The sequence below is a fragment of the Saccostrea cucullata genome, unplaced genomic scaffold, assembly GCF_032062105.1.
Source record: "Saccostrea cucullata isolate Sc308-1 unplaced genomic scaffold, CSIRO_AGI_Scuc_v1 ctg3422, whole genome shotgun sequence".
Taxonomy (NCBI): domain Eukaryota; kingdom Metazoa; phylum Mollusca; class Bivalvia; order Ostreida; family Ostreidae; genus Saccostrea; species Saccostrea cuccullata.
In genome coordinates this window covers 9006-36454 of record NW_026932974.1, presented here as the reverse complement: position 1 = coordinate 36454, position 27449 = coordinate 9006, and the positions used below count along the sequence as shown (strand labels likewise).

The window sequence follows — 27449 nt, the reverse complement described above, 5'->3', positions numbered from 1 at the left end:
CCGAAAGTCCTGCAACTCTCACTTCAAAGTGCCGAAAGCTTGACGAAAGAACAATTGGCAATTTGCTACCTATTTTTTCTCGACTTATGTATTTCGCGGCAATGATTCGAACACACGACGATCAAGGAGCGAGCGATACATGTTGAGTACGATGGCCGATATCAGCCTGTCTAAAATAAAATTACACGACCTATAATTTTGTCTTTTTGTGACGGTCGACATTTTGTATAAAATAAAAATATAAAGTAAAATAGTCTTTGCTTTAAAAACGTCTATCTATATTAACACTACATTTTGCATAATTTGTACTCGATTATTTACGGGCTAAAATGTAGATAATATCTTGTATATGGTGTTGAAACTTCATTTTATCTTTCACTTGAATTACTAGTAGTTTAATTTTTATGTCTATCTCTTCTGTAAAATTTACAGACTAAGAGAAACACTTCTAGACACCTTGATGTGTAGAGTTGCTATCTATTGTTATCTGTTCAGTGTACAGAGATATAAAGTTAGATCAGGGACCATGGCGAAGGTAAGTTAATGTATCCTAATTTCTGTTTTCCTACCGAATCATCATAAGAGACAAAACAAATGCAGTATTTACAAATCTGTTTGTTAACATTTGAAGTCTGACATAATCACTAGTTACATAGATTAACATTCAAGGGAATCTATACTTATAAATTAACAAATTTTGCAAATAAACTCGGGAACGGCTGAACAATAGTTCTTAATTAAGCCTGAAGGAATACACTAAGTATTAGGTGATGTCCGTAAACTATATTCAGATTTCACTCGCATAGTAATTATGTTCCCCAAACGAAGTTGGGGAACATATTGTTTTTACTCTGTTTCTTATTATTATTATTATTATTATTATTAAGGTCTTCCGTCTCCAACGGAAGACCTTATTGTTTTCGTTCGGTTTCTTTTTCCCTATTATTATTCTTTTTTTTTCTTACCGATTTTGTGCACGCGAGTTCTCGGGAATGGCTCGACAGATTTTCACCAAACTTTCAGATCTGATAGATATTCATCTGAACCTTGTCGGAAATTTAAGTCGTCGATGACGTCACTTCCGGTCGTGAGATATGGACGATTTTCCTATTTTTAGGGGGTTGGCTTGTCCTGGAAACTCCTCCGGAACGACTTAAGATATTGACTCAAGATTTTCAGTGAAAGTAAAGGAAGGTTTGCTGAGTTGCAGCCAGGCGTCCAAATCTTTCTAGCACAAATAGCGCCGATGCTAGGTAGAGCCAAAAATGTGTCTCAAAAATATCTCACAAAATATGACACGTTTTGTTTCATATCTTCGTATCTATTCAAAATTTGTTAAAACATATAGAAGAAAAGTTGTACAGATTTACAAGACCTTTCATACGAATTAAAAAAAAAACGGGGCTGACCCCTCAAATTAGGGGCTCAGAAGGGCCAAAACTCTTTCACTTATATCTCTTTATTGATCAATATTTTGTTATACATTACAGAAGCAAAGATATTTATCGTAACGATTTGCAACAATATGTTATAAAATTGAGATAATATGTTACGTAATTAAGGGTCACAAGGGGCCAGAATGTCACATCTTTGACGTTTTATATCTCAAAAAGGGAGAATATTTTGATAAGCAATCTTGAACAAAAGATGATCAGAATAATGTTCTTAACAATATGCATACTTTGAATTTTTGTAAAACGGCCCCATTAAGGACTTGGAGCGATGGCCCCTAAATATTTCCATTCAGCATATCTCCAACACGAAAAGAAATCTCTGAATAAGTGTTGAACAAAATATCTTTTAAATGACAAGACCTTTCATTTGATATCAAGATAAAGGGTCCGACCCCTAAAATTAAGGGCTCAGAGGGGCCAAAAGTCTTTCATCTAAAACTCTATAATGATCAATATTTCGTTATACATTACTGAAGCAAAGATATTCATCTTAACGAGTTGCATCAGTATATTATAAAATTGAGATAATATGTTACGTCATTAGGGGTCACAAGGGGCCAGAATGTCAAATCTTTGACGCTTTATATCTCAAAAAGGGGGAATATATTGATAAGCAATATTGAACAAACGATGGTCAGAATGATGTTCTAAACAATATGCGTACTGTGAATTTTTTTAAAACGGCCCCATTAAGGACGTGTAGGGGTAGCCCCTAAATATTTCTATTCAGCATATTTCCACAACGGAAAGAAATCTCCGAATAAGTGTTGAACAAAAAGTCTTTGAATTTAGAAGCCCTTTGATTTGAAATCAGAAAAAGGGGCTGACTCTTCAAAATAGGGGCTCAGAGGGGCCAAAAGTCTTTCATCTATAACTCTTTAATGATCTATATTTTGTGATACATTACTGATTGAAAGGTATTCATCTTAACGAATTGCAACAACATCGTATAAAATTTTAATCATATATTACGAAACTGGGGGTCACAAGCGGCCAGAATATGAAGTGTTTGTCGGTTTATATCTCGAATAGGAGAAATATTTTGATATAAACAATGTTGAACAAAGGATGGTCAGAATAATGTTCCAAACAATTGTTGTAAAATGGCCCCATTAAGGATTTGGATTGGTGGCCCCTAAATATTTTATGCAAGATATCTCTTTAACGAAAAGACATCGGTGAATAGGTCTTGAACAAAAAGTGTTCAAAATCATGAGACCTTTCATTTGAAAGGGGCCGAGAGGGGTCAAATCGCTTTCATCTATAAGTATTTGAGATTGTTGAATAAATCAAAAGAATTTAATAAAGTGAGAGAAGTCTTGATATCATTATATTTTGTAAAAAAAAAAAGATCATAGTCAAAAATCATATCTCATCTTATCGAAAAATCGGACGGAAGACCTACTCGTTGCTCGCAACGAGATCTCATCTTGTTATTATTATTTTTCTTCTTCCTGGGAAAATTTTGTCCACGAATGATCTTGTAAACTACACATCGGACTAAGGTAAAATGTTTTTAGGATCAGTAGACATGTTATGTAGATTTGCCGAACAAAGGTCATTTTGCGCGCACGTGCTTGCAAGAGCGCGCATGTGCAACACGTGAAATGACCGATTTAATTGATTTTGGCGTAACTTTTTACATTTTTGATGAAATGCTTTCAAACTCATTATATAAGGATATATTAGTGGCATAGACAATATGACATGGTCAAAATAGCAAGATCTCACGCGCATGCACGTGCGCTGCGCTCTGATTGGCTGAAACTAAAGTGTCTATATCTTTCTTGTTTTTCGACGAAATCCTATAAAATTTTGAACATAGACATGCATTAAGATATCCTACAACATGATATATTGCAATTATCATGAAAACACGTGCATGCACGTGCGCTGCAATCTGATTGGCTTAAACTTTAAATAGCTATAACTCCCTTGGTTTTCAACCAAACAGGATAAGATTTGGAACATAGATAGATATAATGAACTTCTACAAGAGGGTATGGTCATTATGCACATGCATACACGTGCATGTACGTGTGCTGTAATCTGATTGGCTAAAGCTTTAAACAGTTATAACTCCCTTGGTTTTCAACCAAACGGGGTTGGCTTTAGAACATAGATAGATGTAATGGACTTCTACAAGAAGATATGGTCACCATGCTCATGTATGCACGTGCGTGCACGTGAAATGAGTTAAATCAAAAATACACTTGAATGAGCGTATTTCTTAATACTTTTGGATTAAATACTTTAACATTTAGTATATAAAAAATATTTAGACTGTGTAGACAAGATTATATGGTCATTACGCACATGCATCCACATGCGCACGCGTGCAATGCTAAAATTTGAATGAACTTGGCGTTTTCAAAGTTTCAAATGCATAGATTTTGTCCTCTTTAATGAAGCTTACAGGGAATATGGCACCAAAAGGGAGTTGGGGAGCGTTTGGGGAACATCTGTAACGGTCCCCGTTACAATTAGCACTAGTTATCTTAAATTTAATTAAAAGTCTACTTTCATTTTCGATCAACAGCCGAAGAGAGTAAAGTGGTGGCGGATCTAAGTAAATGGAATAAAAAAAAAAAACTGACAGCAAGCAAGCGCTTATTTATTTCATAAAACGTCATTAATGAATTATTCTGTAACGTGTATGGGTCCGTCTATTTAGGTTTAGATCCTTAATCAACCAAATGAATTAAACAAATGATTATGCAAACCAGAGATAGATCAACGAATTAAAACAAATGATTAGACATGATAGATGACAAAGCATAGGAAAAATGAACGAGTCAATATATACATATATTACTTAGGATTTCCTATCCTTAACATTAAAATCAACAACTAATGCGTATATATATGGGTCTGTCTCAAGGACAGGTCTGTGCCTGGATGGGTCTCAAGCCGGGATGTGTCCTGTACTCGGACAGGTACGCGTCTGATAGTTTCTGTCCTATACACAGACAGATCAGAATTAATTATTATGAGGTAACTTATCACTTTATTCCCTCAAAATACAATGTACTTTAAACCCAGTATACTAGCCACCGTATACTGTATTAAATCCTTCGAAATCACGTACCTTACAATTACGCTTTTACCGACCGTCACTTGTGAGATCCAACTGGCAACTGCCAGCTTTCAGCAGAACGCTCTTATATATAGTGATGATCACCCGGACTTCTCTGGGCCGCTATCGTAGCGCACTACGATAAAGTCCGGGTGACGTAAATCAGCTAGCATCCCGAGCCCGATCTGTCACATTACCCACGCCTCTATTACTCATGCGTCCTCGCATGACAAAAGAAAGTATTAAAAAATGATGTAACAAGATGATAACTTTTTAAATGAAGAATACATGAGTTGTATCCACAAAATGAAAACAATGATACTGATTATGTTCAAAGACTATCTGTCTTATCAGCTTTTCAGGAAACAGCTGTAATCACATATTTACATGTTTTTAAAAAAATCTCTTTCAACAATTTTCTCTATACTCAAGCCATTCTCATGACTTGTTGAAAGATAAGGTCTTTTCCTAGTCCTGGACATAATCTTGAAGGTAAGTTGGGGCACGCCGTTCACGTCTGGGTCTGCGATCACCAACTAATTCATCCGTGACTTCAATGTTTCTGTTAGATGACCCAAAGTCATCATCCTGATCCTCTTGATCTATCTGAACATTAGAAGAATCACTTGTCCCCAGCTCTAAACTTTCGAGTCTTAGGTCTGGATCTTCGCCTCGGAGAACTTGATCTCTGCACCTTTTCATCCTGTCGCAAAGAATTATCTGATCCTTTCCATTGCGTCCACAATTCACCTTATACAGGACCTCAGAGACTTTTGCCAGAACCTTAAAAGGTCATCTCCAATATGAAGTTAGCTTAGGTGAGCACCCAGTTTTCCTTTGGGGAAAATAGACATATACCTGGTCCCCAACTTTGAACTGTTCATAGGCCATCTTCATGTCATGATAATGCTTCTGTCGAAGGATAGCTCCTTTTAACTGTTTCCTCACCAAATTGTGAGCCCTTTCCATTCGATCAGTCAGAATCCACACCCATTCATGACTTGGTACTTGTTTCCAGGATGCGGGCATATCATATATGATGTCCAGAGGGGTGGCAGTTTCTCTACCAAGCATCAGCATGTTTGGCGTGTATCCGGTTGATTCATGCTGTGCCGTCCTGTATGCCATCATCACAAAAGGTATGCTCTCATCCCAATCCCGATTATTCTCGCTGACATAACTACTCAGCATGGTGGCTAAAGTCTTATTGAACCGTTCCACCATACCATCAGACTGAGGATGGTATGGTGTGGTTCTTGTCTTTCGGATCTGCAAATGTTTGCATACCTCGCTAAACAAAAGACTTCCATATTGACGCCCTTGGTCGGAGTGGATGGATACAGAAACTCCAAACCTACAGATAACTTCCTCTACGATCAGTTTCGCAACGTCTGAGCCTCCATGTTGGGCATCGGAAAGGCCTCCGTCCATTTACTGAAATAATCCGAGACTACAAGTATGTAGCGATTCCCCCTTTCTGTAATCGGAAATTCTCCAAGGATATCTGTGGCTTTCCTCTCCATTGGGTAACCCACTTCCAAAGGTTGCATAGGTCCGCGCTTCGTTTTAAGTGGAGCCTTCCTCCGGGCACATATGTCGCATCCAGCAACATAACCTCTTACATCGCTTTGCAGTCCCAGCCAGTAGAAATTTTGTCTGATCTTGTTCAGGGTTTTGGTCACCCCTAGATGACCAGATGTTTGAGAGTCATGCATCTGTTGTAAAATAAACCTTCTCTGAGAGAGTGGCATAACAATCTGATATGTCGTGTCATTGCTTTCCTCAAGCTCCCACATATACGACATAGCAAGTTATCCTTCAATGCCAATCTACTCCACTGAGCCCACAATGATTTGACCATATAACTCTCAGCAGTAATTTCACTGTAGTCTGGACGCTTCCCCTCCTCCATTCAATCCTTAACAAGTCTTATATCCCTATCTCCATCCTGTATCTCTATCAAGTCTTTTGATTCATCTGTCCCATTGTCTTTGATCTCATCTTGTACTACCCTTGCATGTGATTGTTCTTCATGCAAATCCACCTTCTCCCAATCATCAAAATATCCACATTGGACGCATGGGAGTCCACTTAGCCCATCTGCATTGCCATGCAGTCTACCAGCTCTATGCTCGATTTCTATATCGTATGCCGATATCACCTCTAGTCATCGAGCTAACTGACCTTCTGGATCCTTGAACCTTAGTAACCATCGAAGAGAACTGTGATCTGTTCTGACCACAAATTTACGTCCATACAAGAAATGCCTAAAGTGCTTTATAAACGTCACTACTGCCAGGAGCTCCTTCCTGGTCACACAGTACCTTTTCTCTGATTTACTAAGAACTTTGCTAGCGTAAGCGACTACTCTTTCCTGTCCATTCTGGATCTGAGACAGGGCTGCTCCGATCGCATTTTGGCTCGCATCGGTATCTAAGATGAAGGGTTTACTGAAATCTGGATGAGTAAGGATAGGAGCTGTGGTTAACTTGGTTTTTAGGACATCAAATGCTATTTGACATTCCTCTGACCATTTGAAGACAACTGATGCCTCTGTCAGTTTATGAAGCGGTCGAGCTATATCAGCAAAGTTTGCAATGAATTTGCGATAATAGCTACAGAGACCGAGGAAGGAACGAACTTGCGTCTTATTTACTGGCTCTGGCCATTGCCTCACAGATTCAACTTTCTCTGGATCTGTCTCGACCCCATTCTCCGAAATGACATGACCCAGGTATTTCACTTGTTTTGCAAACAAAGTACATTTTCTGGCCTTTAGCTTCAAACCAGCTGACTGTAACTTCTCAAAGACCTGTTCTAAATTATGTATCATTTCGTTGAATGTTTTCCCATAAACAATGACATCATCCAAATAGATGAGGCATATCTGCCATTGTAGTCCCGACAAAACAGTGTCCATAAGACGTTCAAACGTAGCCGGGGCATTACAGAGCCCGAACGGCATCACATTGAACTAAAACCCTTGTCTAGTTGCAAACGCCGTCTTATGCTTATCGCTTGGATCTAGCTCCACCTGCCAGTATCCAGCATTTAGGTCTAGAGTACTGAACCACTTCGCTCCCTTCAGCTGATTAAGCGACTCATCGATCCGGGGAAGGGGATAGGCGTCTTTGATGGTTACACTGTTCAGGCGCCTATAATCGACACAGAACCTTTTGGATCCGTCTTTCTTCTTCACCAAGACTATAGCTGATGACCAATCACTCTGGGAAGGCTCAATAATACCTCTTTTAAGCATATCGGATACATGCTCTTGAACTTCTTCCTGCATATGGAAGGGAAGACGTCTTGGTGCCTGTTTGATAGCTGGATGAAAACCTGTATCTATCTTGTGCTTAACCATAGAGGTTCGACCAACATCTTCATCAGTAACAGAAAACAAATCTGAGTACCTGATAAGTAAACTTCTGGCCTTGTCTCTTTCATTACTCCCGAGATTCATAGTGCTTCTATCAAACAATTCCTTTAAATGTTTTGGCATTTCCTTGCTACTACTCTTATCATGGCTGGAAGACGATAATGATACAATCTCATTAACTGGAGACAATTTACCAACAACAGTACCTGGCTGTAGAGTCTTATCTGTGGATGAGAGATTCATAATTCGTAGGGGCACTGCCTCCTGACGTCTTACCAGGGTTCTGGCTATCATAGCGGAATCTGATTTTCGGAATTTTTCAGATGGTTCTACAAGCCCTATATTCACAGGAACTTCCCCATCTGGCCCCGCACATATCTTGCCCTCAGTCATTACTTCAGATATTGGAGGTACAACTATTCTATTGACCAAAGCAATCTTATATTCTCGTGCTGTACCCTCCATCTGAATTGGATGTTCTATCCCTGAGATCTCAACCTTGTGTGTGCGCATATTTATGATAGCTTCATACTTGACAAGAAAATCTAAACCTAGAATTCCATCTACAGATAGATCCGCCACTATCATCTCATGCTTCAGAGTTATTCCATTCAGCATGAGTTCTATCGATGTTTTACCATATATCTCTACACATGATCCATTAGCTGACAGGACGTCCCTGTCTACTTTCTTTAAAGAATGGTTGTCTCCTTGTATGTTTTCATAGCATACTTTCGATAGTAAGGAAACAGTGGCACCTGTGTCAATGAGTAGATAGGTATCCATTCCACATACTTTGGCAGTCACATAAGCCCCTGACTCTTTAATAGAATGAACAATTCTAGAGTGTTCATCAGTCTTTTGCGCTCTGGCTTGGGTCTGGTCATCTGACTTATGCTCAGTCGTTCCTCTCATCTTCTGTCTAGGTTCTGAGGGAGAGGTTGTATCTTTAAGTATGGGACACTCTCTTTTTAGGTGTTTATCAGATCCGCATTTGTAGCATCTTCGAGTACTAATACCATTTCCTGTTGTTTTCTTAATTTCACCTCTCGTCTGCCTTGTATCGCGTCCATTCCTTTGCAATTGAAACTTCCATTGTTTCATGTCTTTTATCTCCCTTTGAAGATATTGCATATTTTTCTCCATGGTCTCTATGAATTTATCTATCTTTGATCCCTGACTGGATCCATGCTTGTCATGATCCATGCTTCTGACATTCTCGGTGCGACGACTTTCTGCTTTATAAAAAGCCTCGAGCTCAACAGCTCTCTGTATGGCATCATTAAAACTGCTAGGTCTTGACTGTTTGATCTTAAGACGCATTTCCGCATTATGCAGTCCGTCTAAAAACTGTTCTGTTGCAAGGATCTCACGTACGTCATCCGGTGCTGTGGGATAGGCTAGGTTCACTAGCCTCCGTATACCCATCTCTGGTAAACTCTCTGATGGTTTTTGTCTCCTTTCCCTGAGCTGAGTCCGATACAGCTCTGTTTGGTTCAGTGGGGCAAACCGATCCTGTAAGCATTTGACTAATTTTCCATAGTTCTGTCTCTCATCCCTAGGCTGATTACCCAGCACACCTTGTGCTAGCCCTCTAAGAGACGCAGCTAAATATAACCCTTTTTCCGTCTCAGTCCATTGATTCAAGAGACTTACAGACTCAAAGTGAGACAAATAGTCATTCCACATACTGGAACCATCATAAGTCGCAGGTTTAATAAAATTCCTGGGCCTTGATATATTCCGATTTGTATCTGTCGCCGGATGAGTATTTGTGCCATGTGCTGAATGCTGTCCTCGGTCTCCAGACCTATCATCAGTCTCATCACATGTGTATACATCCTCAGTACTTGCATTTTCAAGCAACCTATCTGTCCGTCTTTTAAACGGAGTACTCGTCCTTGTTTGTTGTATGCGTCTTGGGACACTGATAGCATTTTCCTGTAGACCTATCATTCGCATAGACTGCTCTATCTCCCTATTAAGATTTTCTATTTGTCTTTCTATCAGTGGTATGTCGTGTAAACTTGACATTGTGAAAATAACAGTAAATTATCAAATATCATCAAATGTAATTAACAAATTGGATCTAACCCAAATCCCGACGCTGCCGCCAATTTTTGTAACGTGTATGGGTCCGTCTATTTAGGTTTAGATCCTTAATCAACCAAATGAATTCAACAAATGATTATGCAAACCAGAGATAGATCAACGAATTAAAACAAATGATTAGATATGATAGATGACAAAGCATAGGAAAAATGAACGAGTCAATATATACATATATTACTTAGGATTTCCTATCCTTAACATTAAAATCAACAACTAATGCGTATATATATGGGTCTGTCTCAAGGACAGGTCTGTGCCTGGATGGGTCTCAAGCCGGGATGTGTCCTGTACTCGGACAGGTACGCGTCTGATAGTTTCTGTCCTATACACAGACAGATCAGAATTAATTATTATGAGGTAACTTATCACTTTATTCCCTCAAAATACAATGTACTTTAAACCCAGTATACTAGCCACCGTATACTGTATTAAATCCTTCGAAATCCCGTACCTTACAATCACGCTTTTACCGACCGTCACTTGTGAGCTCCAACTGGCAACTGCAAGCTTTCAGCAGAACGCTCTTATATATAGTGATGATCACCCGGACTTCCCTCGGCCGCTATCGTAGCGCACTACGATAAAGTCCGGGTGACGTAAATCAGCTAGCATCCCGAGCCCGATCTGTCACAATTCAATCAAAACTTGATTTAAGTGATATAAAAGAAATAAGCTGTGGTCATTGATTAAAAAACAAAAAGTGCAAATCCTTTCCGTTTATGTTCGCTATTTGTTGAACGTTCTAGAAAGTCAGGTGGCATCAAACCCAATGTCTAACTTTTAAGGCGATTGTTTATCATGAATGGACATGGAAATAAGTGTAAAGAAATTGGTAACACAATGAGTTTGTGAATATATCTTAGTAAGTTGTGCTAACGTTTTATAGATAAATGTCTAATAATGGCCATGGTTATTTGTTTAGACATAAAATGGTACGATTTCATTTTTAGATAATTTACTTAAATGCTTATAAAAATGTTCTTTAATGAATGCAGTTCAGTTAATATTGTACATACAGTCTTTTATTTCTAAAACATTAATACCTTTTAGGTCTGAATGCATTGTACTTTTGGGATGAAAACTAAGCTTTTTTCAATATTTTAAAATGCTGACAAATTTACAGTTAAATGTGCACATTCATTCTCTTATCCGTGATGTTAACGGAAATAGATCATCTGAATTCGAAGTATAATAAGCAATAATATAGCTCAAAATATATTAAAATAAAGTTTCTAACATGTAAAGAGTAAATGTCAATGAACACCTGTAGTACATGATGTATAACATAGTACGACAGAATAAAGTTTCTTTATAGCATGTAAGAAGAAGAGGCCTTTAATGAAAAAGAAACACCAAAATATTAGGAAATGTAATTCTTATAATTATCTATTTCTGTTCCTAAACTAATTGCGGGACTTTGAAGTATTTTGTGATGTAATAAACTGAATAGAATCTGAAAGATAGTTTTTTTGAAATAGTTCTGTTAGCAGTAAAAAAAAATGAATTCCCGCAAGCGCGGGATTTCAGCTAGTATACATTTAAACATATAGATATACGGAACACTGTTCCTATCTTTAACTTCTATTGAACTATTTAAGTTAAAGAAGGGTCGAAAACAGCCGTACAATTTTTCAGTTAAAATTGTGAGGCATTTTTCGTATTCAAAGCAAATTATCAATATGACTGATCATGATTTAAAATTTGTTCTTGAGAAAATTTTGAATGATTTTGTAAAATGTAAAAATCTGTTTGCCCTATTGTGGCTCAAGCTTTGATTTGGAAGTCTTGATTTGAATAAACTCAAATTTACACCACCTAAGACTGTTTCCACTTAGATTAATTTTATGCGCTCATAATCAAAGATTCGGTGGTGTATAGTTTGTGCCCTGTCCATCCGTCTGTCTATCTGCAGAGACTTTAACCTTGCCCATAACTTTGACTGGGTGGAGCTAAGATTCTATATAATATATGTATAAAATGTTTTAAAAGTTTACACCCAAACAGACAAAATGTGATGAGGAAAAATCAAGTTTTTGGCTCAGGAAAGCCTAAAAGCACAAAATGCAGTAGTGTTTTCTCAATTGACATGAAATCCAAAGAATGAAGGCAAGTAATTTCATAGCATATTTACTCTTTGTAGAGAACAGCAGACTTTTGGCTTGAAGGACTTGTTCCAGCTGTATTTACTCCCTTTGACCAGAATGGGTAATTATCTTGGTTCTGTTTGAATGAGTTGTGTTTTGAACATATTTTATTGAACGAGTCAAATGGATTGGAAACAAGTTCTTGCAACTTACAAGTTCCTCTCCATAAATATAACAATGTGTCATGCAAAAAATACATTAAAAATATAATAATTATAATATTTTCAAGTGATGCAATTAAATTACAAATCAATTTAAAATCTACATGTTTCAGTAATAAATCTATGGACAGCAGCAAAAATATTAATATTAATTGATACAAGCAAATCTCTGTCACCCCATAATAGTAAATTAGTGTCAATTGTAACCAATTCTTCAAGCGTGAACAGGTGGTTAAAAAGATTGTTTCTAGCATTTGCATACTTTGTACAAGCAAAAAAATAATGATAAACATCTTCATACTTTCCACAGGAACAAAGAGGACTGTTTATAATATTGCGTTTATATAGATCATAATTAAGTAAACAGTTGTGTCTTAGTTTAGTATGAAGTATGTTTGTGTAGCGTTTACCAAAAGAAAAATATGATGGCGGATTGATGATTTTTGTACAATGAGTTGTCAATTGTTTACACAAGTTTACTTGATAATTGAGAATGTTTTCCAACCCGATTTTCATAACATGTTCATATAAATATATATGATTTTTTACGTTTCTTTCTCTTTCCAGAGAACTCGAGTTATCTAAAATTGGTCCATATTGTGAATACTTAATAAAGAACAACCTTAAAGCCATTTATGGTATTTTTAGAACTATATTTCTGTACTTTTAATGTTTGTGAAAACATAAAATCAGATATTTTAACCTACTGAATTTTAAAATGTCCGTGTCATTTTAAAAAGTAAATGGAACAACTGGTGAAGGCAAGTCTTTAACAAAAGACGAAAGGAAAAGAATTCTTGAGGAGTGGATCCGGGTTTCTAAGAGGAGGTAAAGACATAAAGTTGAAGAGAGGTAATACCCATTAAGGTAGGAATTCTAATGGGTCTAACGTTTCCTGAAGATACAACTCTTATTTTTCAAAGTGTTTCGGGAAAGTACATCATATCAATGCGAAAGATGTAGCGTAGCATGTAAGACATAAACATTTTGATAAGTCTCTGTGTTTAAACCTACTTCTCTCTTATTTATGGCTTATTTGACACGTTAAGGTGGTAGTTCTACAAAAAAGGTTATATAGAAGGTATTTATAGGCTTGAAGCCTGTTGCCCATCTTTTCAGTATATGCTGAATAAATATTGTTTAAATAAAACAAGTATATACTGACAAAAAGTCAGAGATACTCAAGCTGTAGAAAATCAACTAAGAAAAGTCATTAATATCCTAAAATGGTATAATTGAGTTCAATCTTCTATTGAATTATATACATGTACATGAAACAAAATTCATCTAATGAAGTTAATTAGAATAAATATAATTTATCGTACTATACGATGAATTTACGTTACTCACTTTCGGGAATATTTTATAGAGTATGGTAGACGTTTCTTGAATTAATAAAATATTTTTTATGTAGACATTTCATATACTTCAAACTATACGCTTTTTTAATTTTGCTTAATGACGTACATAAAAACATGTTATAAACATCAATCTAAATAGCTTGTTGCAAGTCGGAAGAAAAGTTTTTCAAAGTGGAGGGGGGGGGGGGGCTCAGGGCTCCAAAAAGCCACGTAATTACCGGTATACGGGTACATCTAACTGTGCGGCATGTACAGTACATATTCCGTTCGAATCCAAAGGAAGTTATTTAGGTTCCGTTACCAAAGCTGAAGAAAGTACGATTTTTTAAAATAAAAAAAAACGTACGAGGGAGAAATTAACATTAATTTTGCGCTATTATTTTACTGTCACTCAAAGTGCACATCATTTTCAGACCCGTTATAGGCAATTTCAGTTTGGGGGTACAGCCATACATTTTTTTGCTACGCATTGTAAAACTTTGACAGATAATAATGTATCTTAGTGTAGTCTACTTGTGAAGTTATGCCAAGTTATATTGAAATCAGACCAACACTGCGAGAATAAGCGTTTCGAAAATTTGTTAAGAGAAGGACAATTAGAAATGGGGTAACCTGCGTCACCTATCAGAGTAACCAGTGGACTCGTCCAAGGATGCTTTGTCGGCGACTGTACAAAGTACCTGAGATTCCTACGCAAATGAAAGCGCGAAATCTCTGTATAGAAACTGTTGCAGCTGCGACGCTTCACTCATTGTTCATACGCTGTAGAATAGAATCCGACTTTTAACACTTAATATTTTTGAATATACAGACGTTTTCAACATAAGCTTCATTTTTGTTTCTAGAAATATGTTTATCTACAAATATAATATAATTTCGTGTTTTTAAACTGAGTAAATCGATGACCTAGCATCGTTTTAGATAACTCAAGCCCCTCTAGGGCTTGAGTAAAAATAATTTTAGAGACATATATGTATGTGTTAAACCTGGAGTTATTTTCACCCTCAAAGTTTCTTTCTAAACTCACCCTTCGTCTAAACTCTTTTCTTTTTCTTAATTAGGATTAAAATTGTTGCTCATGTTGGAGTTCTCAACGTTAGAGAAAGCAAAGAACTAGTACGTATCTACAACATCACCTCGAAGTAATGTTGCTAAATTTCTATATTACAATATATTGAAATTAAAGTTGAAAGAATATTTCCATCTTTATACATGTCGGCTAATTGTATTAGACATGCATCATATATTTTTCGAAATGATTGTATGAAAGTTATAACTTAGTGAATTCTTTCCTAGTACATGTAATAAGTGTAATAATTGCAGGCAAAACATGCGGAGGAAGCCGGAGCCGACGCATTGGCATCCCTGCCACCGCTGTTCTTCAAACCTCAAAGTATAGGTATGCCAGAGTGGAAAGATGCATAAATACCAAAACAATTTCACAGCATTCATTATACCCCTCGCTTGAAAAGCGGGAGGGTATATAGTGATCGGGATGTCCGTTCGTCTGTTAAGCTTTGAGGTACCCATCTCTTTTCCGCAACTCCTCTTTTATCACTGAATGAAATTTAATGAGACTTTCACTGTTTTACTTTTTCGGACACATATTTTGGGTTTCCCAGAGCAAAACATGGCCACGGCCATTTTTAAGCGCTATGCGCATGCGCAAAGCGCTTCTTAGGGAGTAGTCTCGTTCAACCAGACCCTCGGCTGTCTCCGTAAATCTCCGACCACCCAGAGGGTCTGGTAAAGATACGTAATATCGTTTGTAACGCCAAAACGAGGCTTACCGAAATTCTGGTAAAGTTTTTGATTGGCTGAAAAGAACACACCTAAACGATTTAAATAAATACATGATAAATCGGCAGAAAAATAACTTAAAGATGTAAAAGTTATATGTCTTAAAGTTAAAGCTGTTAGATAGGAATTGTTTACGGTAATGCCCACCAGTTATAGGTAAGTGTGTTTTATTATGTCTTGCAAATATACTGTACGAAATCAAAAGTGAAAGTAGTGTAGCCCTACCTGTGTAATACACATTCCTTCGATTGCTATTGTAATTTCTTGTTTGTTGTCTCAAATTAAAGATTAGTTTATTAATATTAAGTCACAATCCACAATAAGAAACACATATAACATTTGTTTTCAAAAAGGATCGTCAAAATGAAAACAAGATAGCGCCCTCTGACGGTTACAAACGCTAACGTGATTCTTTACCAGACTCTCTGCTGGTCGGAGATTTACGGAGACAGCCGAGGGTCTGGTTGAACGAGACTACTTAGGGAGGGATCGAAAATTTCCATGGTCTTTTTATCAACGCCCCCTATCGATCATGTTTATCTCTAATCAAGGCCCCCTATCGAGCCTATGAGAATATCTAGGTCATTCATCGATTGATAATTCTTTTCACCGATGAATTGATAATACTATATCAACAATTATATTAAGTTCAGGTTTATTGTCCGTCAATTATCAAACAATTTTTTCTTACAGAAAAAATAATCAATCTCTTGTATGTGCATTATTAATTAAATTTTCAATACCTGGTCGGATTTTTTAAATGTGTAGCAAAAGTTCTGCAAAACCCGAACTGGGTTGGAGAATTCTAAACTGATTGTTTAATTTTTATTAATCAGTATTCGTATTTATATGATCTAATTAAGATAAAAAAAAAAGTTTTGTCAGCCATGGAAACTTCTCGGCAAAACAAAATGTATTTCTCCGAGCTCGCTTGATGCGTTTGACAAATTCCTCCATCGCACATGTGTACAGACAAGGCAAACTAATCTTGCAGTCACAGGTATGTGCACTCTTTGTTAGAAGACTGGGCGACCGTTATGCTACGGACTCACGAAATTTACACCAGTTGAAGTTCCATAACCAGACAGTGCATTTTTTTGAAAGTCATTAAACACTGTTAAACGTTAAATCTTTGGATATGGGGTAACCCATATCTATTTTTGTTTAAAATAAATGTTGTATATTATGTTCGATTTCAAAATGACGAACTCAATTTCGAGGAGAGATACAGCGCTATTAAGCTTACAGCGGCACTGAGCAAGTTATGTAACACTACCAAGTCGTCTAAAAATATACAACTGGAAATCCCCGACCCTCTGTCGGCTACTTTTAGTGTAGGAGTTGTCATGATAGGCGTTAATATTAACAGTCGAAATTAACTTCCGTGTGTACGGAAATCCTGTGTTTGTGGATATATATATGGCTGATCTTATCTCTGAACAATATGGTGCATATTAATAATAAGTACTGGCAAACACCAATTATGTCACAATCTTATATCTGCAATGTAATTCGAAAAAGTTAATACAAGTACCTTAAAAAAATTTAATGCGCACGTGTATTTAAAAGTCTCGTTAAAATTTCCATGAGAATTTGAAATAAACTTGGAATCTATTAGTAGTACATGTGCAATTCCATGAAAAAACATTTAACTAGTTTCTATATATATAGTTTGAATCTTCATTTTGTATATCCATTTCCTAATTTTTCACGCCGTCTTCTGGGCCTTTATTTCAAACAATGTAAATACAAACGAGCCTTTTTATTATCACACTTTCATCATGCAGAGGGCTATCAATGATAATGATTTCACGGCATTTCATTATCCATTAGTAGCACAAATTTTAAACTTGAACGCATTTATATAGATAGTCTATACTTAATTCATTTGGTCTTTACCTGTAACAAAATTTTTTGATGCAAAAAATTCCTTTAGACTGAACGCTTGGATGTTGTTGCTATTTCATTCTTGTCAGCATGTTTTCCATGATAGTGAAAAAAACTGAAGCATTTTAAAGTATTTCCGCCAAAATGAGTCAAAGGAAAATACTCACGAATTTTAATATAATATATTTTTATTTCTAAGTAGAAGAGTATTTAATGTAACATTTTTATTCTAAAAAGAAATATTTACAAATCAGCTTCAAATATAACACGGGAAAAAGAATGGTCAAACATTTTTGATTTTCGGTACAAATAAATTATAATTCATGTGCGTGAGAGTCAGAGATGAAGGATAAGATTAGGTTTTCATCAAAATGACAAAAAGACAAATGCAATATCCTTATACCCAAAACTGATATTACAGCAATGTAATGAAAAAAGAAGTAAAGTCTTCGGGGATTTTTGTTACATGTTGATAGCAACATGCTGCACGATGAGGGATTGGTATCACAATAAATGTGAAATATTGAAAAAAAATATTGTTTTGTTTTTCAACTGTACCATATTCAATACAAAATTTAAAAGTTAAATTTTTATTCATTATTTGTATACCCAGTAACTTTTATTGATTGCGTGTATATATTACTAGTTCCCATGCTATGAATATTTTTGTTAATCCGTTTATATAAAAATTATAACTTTATAAATATTTATGAAGAGGAGAAAAATTAAAATAACTTAAAACAGTTCAAATATTAAACAATTTTAAAAATCTTTCATTCATAATCCTAATGATACCTAATAATACAAAAATAATATCTCATTTCTCTCTGTGCACTTTCAAACACAACTGCCAATAGATCGATCACCTATGCGGCCGATAATAACAAAGAAAGGCACGGTTGCCGACAGTCAATTTTTAATTTCAGGAAGTACGAATAATATTCTTGAGATCGAGCAGAATGATTTATTGTTCAAAATTTCACTAGAAGGTTTTGTGTTCTCCACTTTACGTTCAAGATAAGGATATCGGCAACATCTTGTGCATTCAAAATTTGCTCCCCCCCCAAAAAAAAAGCTAATGTAGAGCTACAGTATATAATCTTAAATGAGATGAGTCAGAAGAAAAATATCGGACTTTAACACTGATATCAATTTGATTTTATCGTAGAAACCTGGACCCACGATGCAACACAATTAATCTTGTTCTCCGGACTTGTAATTATGGTGCGGAAAACAAAGAAGGTCACAAAAGTAACTCACTTGCTTTAAAAAATTGCGCAGAGATAGTGAATATATTCTCTTTGTTATTTTTATTTATTTTTTTTTTGGGGGGGGGGGCGGGGGGTATTTAAAGACTTTGTTAAAGTAATACAACTTACATTCGATGTTATAAAGTCAAGGCAACTAAGAGCTGGGTTTATTTCAATTAAACAACTGAGTTCGCCCCCTCCCCCTTTACAGCTGCCCCGTCAAAATATTACAAGTACCTACTCCAATGCTATAAAGAATTTAAATTCTGATGAAATCAAATTCAACCAATGCTTAGCGCTTTCCAGTACTTTCAGTACTTTGATTTTCTATAATATTGAAGGGTACTCATCTCTCATCCGCGGCTCTATACCACTTAATAAAATTCAATGATATAATAATGCAGGGGATGCTCTCTCCTCTATGGCACCTGATCCCACCTCTGATGTTTTGGAGGTCTGTGTTTGTTCTGCTCCTATTTTGTATTGTTTTATGGACTTTTGATCTTGAATACTGTTCGATATGTCCACTTGTTTCATTTCACAGATTCTTTATTACGTAATACCATTGTGCACCTATTTTACTCTTTGATCTGACACTTACATCGGGTCTCCCAGAGCAAAAAATGGATGTTGCCATTATAACCATATGGGAGACAGGGGGTATCATTTAGTGAGCTCATTGCTTTGAGTACCTCTACTTCATACTTAAGGTATTCTGATCCTCAGGTTCTGAAAATCAGGCCTTGGCTAATTGAAAATGCTCACGAAATGTCTCTGAATTCTCAAAGTAACGTGTTTTTTCACCCACGATAATTCTTCAAACTTCACCTTAAATGTTAATCATATTATATAGGGAAATTGGTAAATCTCAAACAAGTTTTCAGGAAATGCAAAGAAAAACACCTACTAATATAGATGCATTTTCCAATTCAAGTTTGCTCAACAAACACATTTTAGAAATCATAGGTATCCAGGCTTTTGAAGAAATTGCATAATATTTATACATTCTAAGGTACTTGAATTTCTTGTATATACTTAGATGATTTTACAATGCACAGCTGTATAAAGATTTTCCTATCATTGCAAAACACCATAAATCTCTTCTAATTTCATCATCATAATAATAAGCAATGGTGATTAGATAAAAACGAACCCAAATTTCTTCAAATATGTAATTCAAAAATACTTTTATGGGGTAAAAATTTCGACTTTTTTTATAGGACCTTCCTGAGAACTTCAAGTACATTGAGAGGTATAAAATAAAAATTGTTGCATGAAAAGAGTTGACATTCAAGCTTCATTTTTAGACTTTTTGAATTAAATTATGAATTAAAGAATTATCCTTCCTGGTTGAGGATCGGAGTACCTTAAATTGTACTATATTAATGAAATGTAGTTAATGGGTTCTTATGTTAATAAAAATGAAAAAAACACGAAAAAAGAAATGAAAGAAAGCATTTATATAGATTTCATTTTTCAGACACTCTGATAGAACACTGCAAAGCCATAGCGGATGTTGCGCCTCATCTTCCGTTTTATTACTACCATTTACCTATAATGACTGGTGTAGAGTGTAAGTCACTTCTTATAATGGATTGTGTTCTTTTGTCCTTCTGTTTAGGTCATCTGAGTCACTCCGGTCACCTATTGCTAGTGTGTCATTCCTCGTTCGTAAACTTTTAAACATTTCAGTACTTCCCTTGAACCAGTGAACAAATTTCAACCAATTCTAGCATATATGAATGAGAACAAAATGTGAAATTTGTGGCCCTTGCACCTATCCCCTCCGGGCCTGAGGGGTGAGGCCAAAATCTTTAAAATTTATTCAATCTATAAATATCTTATTTACTCCTGAACATCAAGAAGTCAGTCAAACTGTTGACTAATTGTAATAAGCATTGAGTCCTTTAAAAGAATTTCTGGTGAAAGGGTGGGGTTGTATAAACTATGTAGTGAAAGTGCATTATTTCCTTGAAAATCTTTCTTTTCTGCTCAGAGGTATAAAACAAACAAACTTAATGTATAATTATGTTGAGCAAGGGTTTCCCTTTCAAAAACTGTGAATTTCATCGCCACAGGATCAAGGGCACTGGTGTGAGGTCGGGGCTCCACTGATTATTAGTAAAGATGCTTTTATTCTTTGAAAATCTTCTCTGCTCCTGGGTACTACACAAACTAACTACATACATAATTGTTATGAGCAAGGATGCCTCTTCGAAAATTGTAAATTTCATGCCCTCAGGGTCAGCGGTTCTGGTGTCAGGGCTTGTGTAATGCTACTGGATATTACACAAACTAACTACATACATCGTTTTGATGAGTAAGGGTGTTTAGCTCTTCAAAAATTTTGAATTTCAAGGCCCCTGGGTCAGGGGTTCAGGTGTTAGGGCGGGGCTCTATTGATTATATAGTGAAAATACTCTTCGAAAATCTTCTCCCTTGGATATTTTAAACAAACTAGATTACATACATACATATGATGGGTATTGGTGCCTTTTCCAAATTTGTGAAATGTGTGGCCACAGGGCAAGGGCTTCCGGTAGGGTGAGGGAACTACTGATTATTGCTGATAAGTTGAAAATTTTTTGTTTCCCTACTCTGCTTATGGGTATTAAGTAAGCAAACTAAGCATGTCAAGTGTAACGATATGATGAGCAATTGTGCCTCTTTCAAACTTGTGAATTCCATGGACTCTAGTTGAAAACACGAACCAAATTCACCTGTTGGAAAGTTCTAATATGATGCTCAGGTTACCTATAAGGCCAATGGACCTCTTGTTATAATATAAAGTGTTGTAATGGTTTTTCAACCAATGTATGATAATTTCGACAAAATAACTAATTAAATAAACGAACTTCTTTTCAGTTAACATGGAAGATTTCATACGTAAAGCAAAAGAGAAAATTCCTAATTTAGCTGGGATCAAATTTTCATCTAAAGATTTGGTCGACATGATAGGCTGTGTGTTCCAAGAAAATGTTAACGTTGTGTATGGGTGCGACGAGGTATGTTAGATGTTCAGAACAAAAAGGATTTATGACTGCACAAAGGCATTTTCAAACTTTAACTATTTTTTAAAAGATACTATAACATAATAATTATATACAGAAAGTCTTGCTTGATTATCTTGATTTGTTTCAGAAAAATCAGTGATCAGTTATAAAAAGTGCTTGCCTGACCATTCAGTCACAAATCGCCCAAGATTAATTTGTTGTTTTTGTTTAACGCTCATATTGAGACACCACCACTTGAAGGTAGAGGGAGGCAAATTCAAGATCTATAATTGGCACACAATACCACTGATTTGATCTTTTCGTGCTACTGCGACAAATGTACAGGACCTCGGTTTTTACGGATTCATCCGAAGGACTATCAACGATCCGTACATTTTTCGAACGCACGATCCTACAGCAGACGCTCTGAGCACTGCATCACGCGAGTGACTCCTGTTGCAATAGGTGTCGGTACTTAAAAGATTCTACACTGCGCTCAACGAGCCGAGTATAGGTCTAAATTTTCAGACCCCCAACGGCAGATAGTGTCATCTCAATATGTTTGAAGGCAGATTTTAAGTTTGAAAACATATTAAGTACATGTTTCACGCGAGCTATTAAACTCTTCTAGTTCTTGTTTTCTTATTCAACTGATTTTTTTGGTTATTTTATCATGATCATTTTAATTTTTTCCGAAAATGGAGAGATTTCAAGCATACTGCAAATAATTCATAGGTATTTGGATTGCGCGTGCATGGCAAAACAGCCATGAAGCTTTTGTTTGGCTTGTTCCAAGTTAGTTTATATCCGCGAAAAAATCCTTTGTTTCATACTTGGATATTTTACTTGAAAAAGACGTTAATGACAATCTAACAATCAAGATCTATGATAAACGTGATGACTTTAATTTTTGTATCGTCAACTTCCCTTACTTATGCAGCAATATACATGTACCTTCATCACCTGCATACGGCGTTTATATATCTCAGTTGATTCAATACGCTAAAGCATGATCCACGTATGAACAATTTCTAAAACGAGGTAAATTATTGACAAGCAAGTTGATGAAACAAGAATATCAGCAGTCTCGTTTAAAGTCATAATTTCGTAGTTCTATGATCGATACAATGACCTTGTCAGCAAATACAATTAATCATTGAGTCAAATGCTGACTGACGTTTTTCATACTAATTGTTAGTCCATTATCTATACACTGAATTGACAACGGATTTTTCCGTTATTTCCCGATCATGCCAAGGAGCACACGGCGGGTGTGACCGGTCAGCAGGGGATGCTCACTCCTCCATGGCACCTCATCCCAACTCTGATGTTTTAGAGGTCCGTGTTTGCTCTGCTCATATATTATATTGTTTTATTGGCTTTGATATTGAATACTGTTCGTTATCTCCATATCCTTCATTGTTCGAGGTGTGAAACATGTCCTAAATTTTATAAGTAAAACTGGTAATAAAACTCTAAGTCTTAAAAAAAAATTATTTCATTATAGTATTCATTAATACTCATGCTTTTAGCTTTGCAGATTATGTCAAATATTAAAACTAATTTTCAATTGTTTAGCAACTTTTGGCGGGATTGGTGACAGGAGCTCATGGGGCTGTTGGCAGCACTCACAACTTCATGCCACTGGTGTTTCAAAGAATGATAGAATATATTAAAAACGGAGACCTTCAAAAAGCCCGAGAGGAACAAATACGTGGGCAGCGGCTCTGTAGGGTCATGTACAAATATGGTAATTTAAATCAAATGTCCGTTGGAAAGGACTTTAAATGTGATTCCTATTTCAATGGTCATGGCCTCCTTCAAACTTTAATCGTTTTTTTCTGGTTTTCGAAAAAAGTAGGCTCACTGGCCTAGGGGGCGCGAGAAAATTTCCAAAACCGGCCAGAAAGTATAATTACTTAATTTTACTGTAATATTGCTGACTCAGGTTTAAATACCGGAGTAACAATAAGCAATCAATCAAACTTTATATTCTAAAGTAATTTTTGATTTCAAATCAAGGCAGTAAGATTTTGCAACAAAAATAGTATTTAAAAGAGAATTGTTCAAAATCTTAATAGAGTTTTTGAGGATAAAATTTCGGTGTTTTGTCATCTAAGTCATCTAAGAAGGTTTCATAGACAGTAGATTTCATTCTTTTGGGGAAAAAAAACTCTTCTACATGTATATATCGTCCTGTGAAAATTTTGTGCGGTATTGAATTTCGACTTCTGACAAATCTTTTATTTAACGTCATATGTTATCCAAATTTGGTAGAAATATTTTAACAATGGATTCAAATTATTTGTATTAATTTTCAGCTCTACTGGTCAGAGACCAGAAGAGCTTATGCGATAGTAATGCGTCCGTCGTCCGTCCGTCTGTAAACAATTTTTCAAAATGCTACTCCTCCTACAGTTTTGGTCTGAATTCAATATAACTTGGCACAGAAGCAGACTACACTAAGATATATAATTCTGTTTATCGGTTTTTGATTTCGTTGACCGGTGTTGCCGTGGTTACTAAAAATAGAAATTTCTGTAAAAAAACATTCAAAATGCTACTCCTCCTACACTTTTGGTCTGATTTCAATATATATAACTTGGCACACAAGTAGACTACACTAAGATACAGAATTCTGTATATCGGTTTTTTTATGTACGATGAACGGTGTTGCCAGCTGGTTACTAAAGATAGAATTTTTAAAAAAATACTTTCAAAATACTACTCCTCCTACAGTTTTGGTCCGATTTCAATATAACTTGCACACAAGTAGACTACACTATTATAAAGATACATACTTCTGTGAATCGGTTTTTGATTTCGATGTATTGTGTTGCTGTGCTTACAAACAATAGAATTTTCTGTGAAAAACATGAAAAATGCTAATCCTCCTACAGGTTTGGTCTGATTTCAATATAACATGGCACACAATTAGACTACACTAAGATACATAATTTTATTTATCGGTTTTGGATTTCGATGAACGGTGTTGCCGCTGTTACTTAAAATAGAAATTTCTTTGAAATACATTTAAAATGCTACTACTCCTACAGTTTTGGTCAGAATTCAGCATAACTTGGCACACAAGTAGACTACACCAAGATACATAATTCTGTTTATCGGTTTTTTGATTTCGATTAACGGTGTTGCCTTGGCTACTAGAATAGAAGTTTCTGTGAAATACTTTCAAAAAATTACTCCAAATATAGTTTTAGTCTGATTGTAATATAAATTGGCATGCAAGTAGACTACACCGAGGTACATAATTATCAGTTTTGTGTTTTTGATTTTGGTGACTGATGTTGCCTTGGTAACTAAAATTGAAAATTCTGTAAAGTTTTATTAAAGGCTATTCCTACAGTTGTAGTCTTATTGCAAACTTGCCACAAGATGAGATTAATCAAGGATCATCATTCTACTTCTTGCTTTTGTAAAGTTTTAAGTCCCAACTGCTACTTTTCTCTTTCTTTATTATAAGTACAAACCAGTAGAGCTACAGTCTCGACAAAGACTTCTGGTTTTAAAATATCACGATTTATTCAAAACTTATCCAGATTTAAAAAATGAAAAAATCGGGTCGCGAAGCAGGTTAAAATTTAGTAAGTGAATCCTGAATAAACTCTTAAAATGTTGGAGGAATGAAAAAAATATGTCACAAGCAAGTTGTGCACGTGTGAACAAATAGCACAAGCATTGGCGGATCCAGAGGGGGGGGGGGGTTCCGGGGGTTGGAACCCCCCCCTTTATTTTTTTTTGCCAAGTGGGGAGAGATAGAGAAAGAGAGAGGGGATAAAACGTTTTCCGAGATTAAATATTTGTACGTCTAACTTATGTATTGAATAGATAGAGTCTCACACATTTAGTTTCCTCCACTCACCTTCACTTTTACTTTTTTATGAGAGAATGGTAGAAAATATTCTACTTATTTTATATAACATGTATGATATGAAACATGCGAGGTTTAATTTGATATTAGATTCCCGCGATCTGAGGCTGTGTTGGCTATATAATATATGTACCGTTTTTTGATCATATATCTTTTGAAAGAACTAACTTGTAACTCTTTGTTTACACCCATCCGCATTCTACCCCAAATTTTTTTGAAAATTCTTTATACTCTTCGGAAATGCTGCAAATCCATTTAATTTAAGGCTTCAGTAGTTTTTGAAATGTGTTCGTTTTTTTTTTTAATTCGTACCATTTCAAAGAAAAAAAAGACGTAAAACAAAGTTATTATTTACCACAACCTTAGATCTTTCCATACGTGTGTGTGGATCTTTGCTTGAGAGTATGTAGGGGGGGGGGGTTAAAGGGGCACAACCCTGGAACCCCCCTTTCAAAAATTGTTGAATCCGCCCCTGACAAGCACTAATTGAGTTACAGAGACTTTGTATCGGATGAAAACAATCTGTGAAGAAACAGTTTAAATGTAGAAATCTTAACAGCAACTTTAAAAAGTTGGAACGTCAAGGAAAGACATATGCGCTTCAGAGTTCCTTATCCTGTAAAAGCAGAGTTAAGTAACAAAAGAAATTAAATCCCTAACAATGGAAGTTATATATCGAAAACAACTGTTAAAAAATAAATGTCAAGTATTAGAAAAAGGGTTTTAAATGAGTGGGCATAGGATAACACTGTGTGAAACGTATTGGGATAGTATTTTTTAGAATTTCTTGACGCTATCTTTTGACGTTACATTGCCGTTTAGTGTGCTCCGCGGGTACAAAACATGCTGATTTTAAAATCAAGTAAATTAATTTCTGAAAAATCGAATGGAATGAAACTTTACACATCAACAAAATAAATATATTTTTAAATATTATATTATGCTTTTTTAAAATTTCTAGTGAGTAATATAAGGAAGACTGACACCGTCCACGAACTTTTCGAACAACCCTCGTATTTCTGCTTTTTACAATATGTTAAGGAAATTGTGTATTTAGTTATCTTTACCTTTTTTCTGCACTGGTCTTTTTTATTCGTATCCAGGTTCTTTGTTGGGTGGAAATGTGGCAGCTTTGAAATATTTCATGCCGCTTGTAGGGATTGATGTAGGACCTCCACGCGAACCAATGAGAGCTATGACAGAAAGCGAAGCAAAACAGTTCAGGAAAGAAATTGAAGATTTGGGGTTCTTTTCATGGAACGCTGCAGTTATTTCATAATTCTGAATTTTTGCATATAATATGCGTATACAAACGTCAGTAATTCTTTACAAATGCTGTTGCCTACATGTATCAATTTTTTTTAGGATTAAAGTTAATAAATTAAAATGAAACCTGCATTCTTTTTTTTAATTGTTCAACGAAAGAAAATTACATGATGTGAGATAGTTGGCTCTTACGACGTTATACCAGCCTTGCTTTTACATGACCATATGGTTGGAACACGGCATTGTAGTAAAATTGAGTTAACCTTCTTGCTATCAATTACATGTAACTAACCTTAGCAGTTTATTATGCCCCCTTTGTAGAAGGGAGGGCATATTGCTTTGCTGCTGTTCGTCGATCTGTCTGACTGTCAACCATCAGTTTCCGTTCATTTTCTTCGCAGAGGTTGCACATGAATAAAATTTTGTATACAGATTTATCATAAGGATTTCTAGGTTAAGTTATGTTTTGGGTACGATCGGACCATTCTGGACAGAGTTATGCCCTTTGGACTTGGAAGAAAACTTCCAATTATTTGCAGTTTCCGTTCATTTTCTTTGCAGAAGTTGCGCATATTGAAATGAAATTTGGTGTACAGATGCATCAGAAGAACCCTAACATTTTCACTAAATTAGTAATGAAGTCCTCCTCGAGAAACATGAGAATTTCTGACCCTTGG

At 35.8% G+C, this 27449-nt stretch overlaps 1 protein-coding gene across 1 annotated transcript; it reads left to right on the top strand.

The window, feature by feature from the left end:
• Positions 1 to 452: 452 nt before the first annotated feature.
• Positions 453 to 26898, top strand: LOC134236689 (N-acetylneuraminate lyase-like). The gene is made up of 10 exons (XM_062718862.1): positions 453 to 535; positions 12162 to 12226; positions 12894 to 12964; positions 13067 to 13154; positions 14749 to 14803; positions 15011 to 15086; positions 20105 to 20197; positions 21490 to 21629; positions 23196 to 23367; positions 26610 to 26898. The coding sequence occupies exons 1-10, from the start codon at positions 461 to 463 to the stop codon at positions 26783 to 26785; spliced, it is 1011 nt and encodes a 336-aa protein (XP_062574846.1). The 5' UTR covers positions 453 to 460; the 3' UTR covers positions 26786 to 26898.
• Positions 26899 to 27449: the final 551 nt, after the last annotated feature.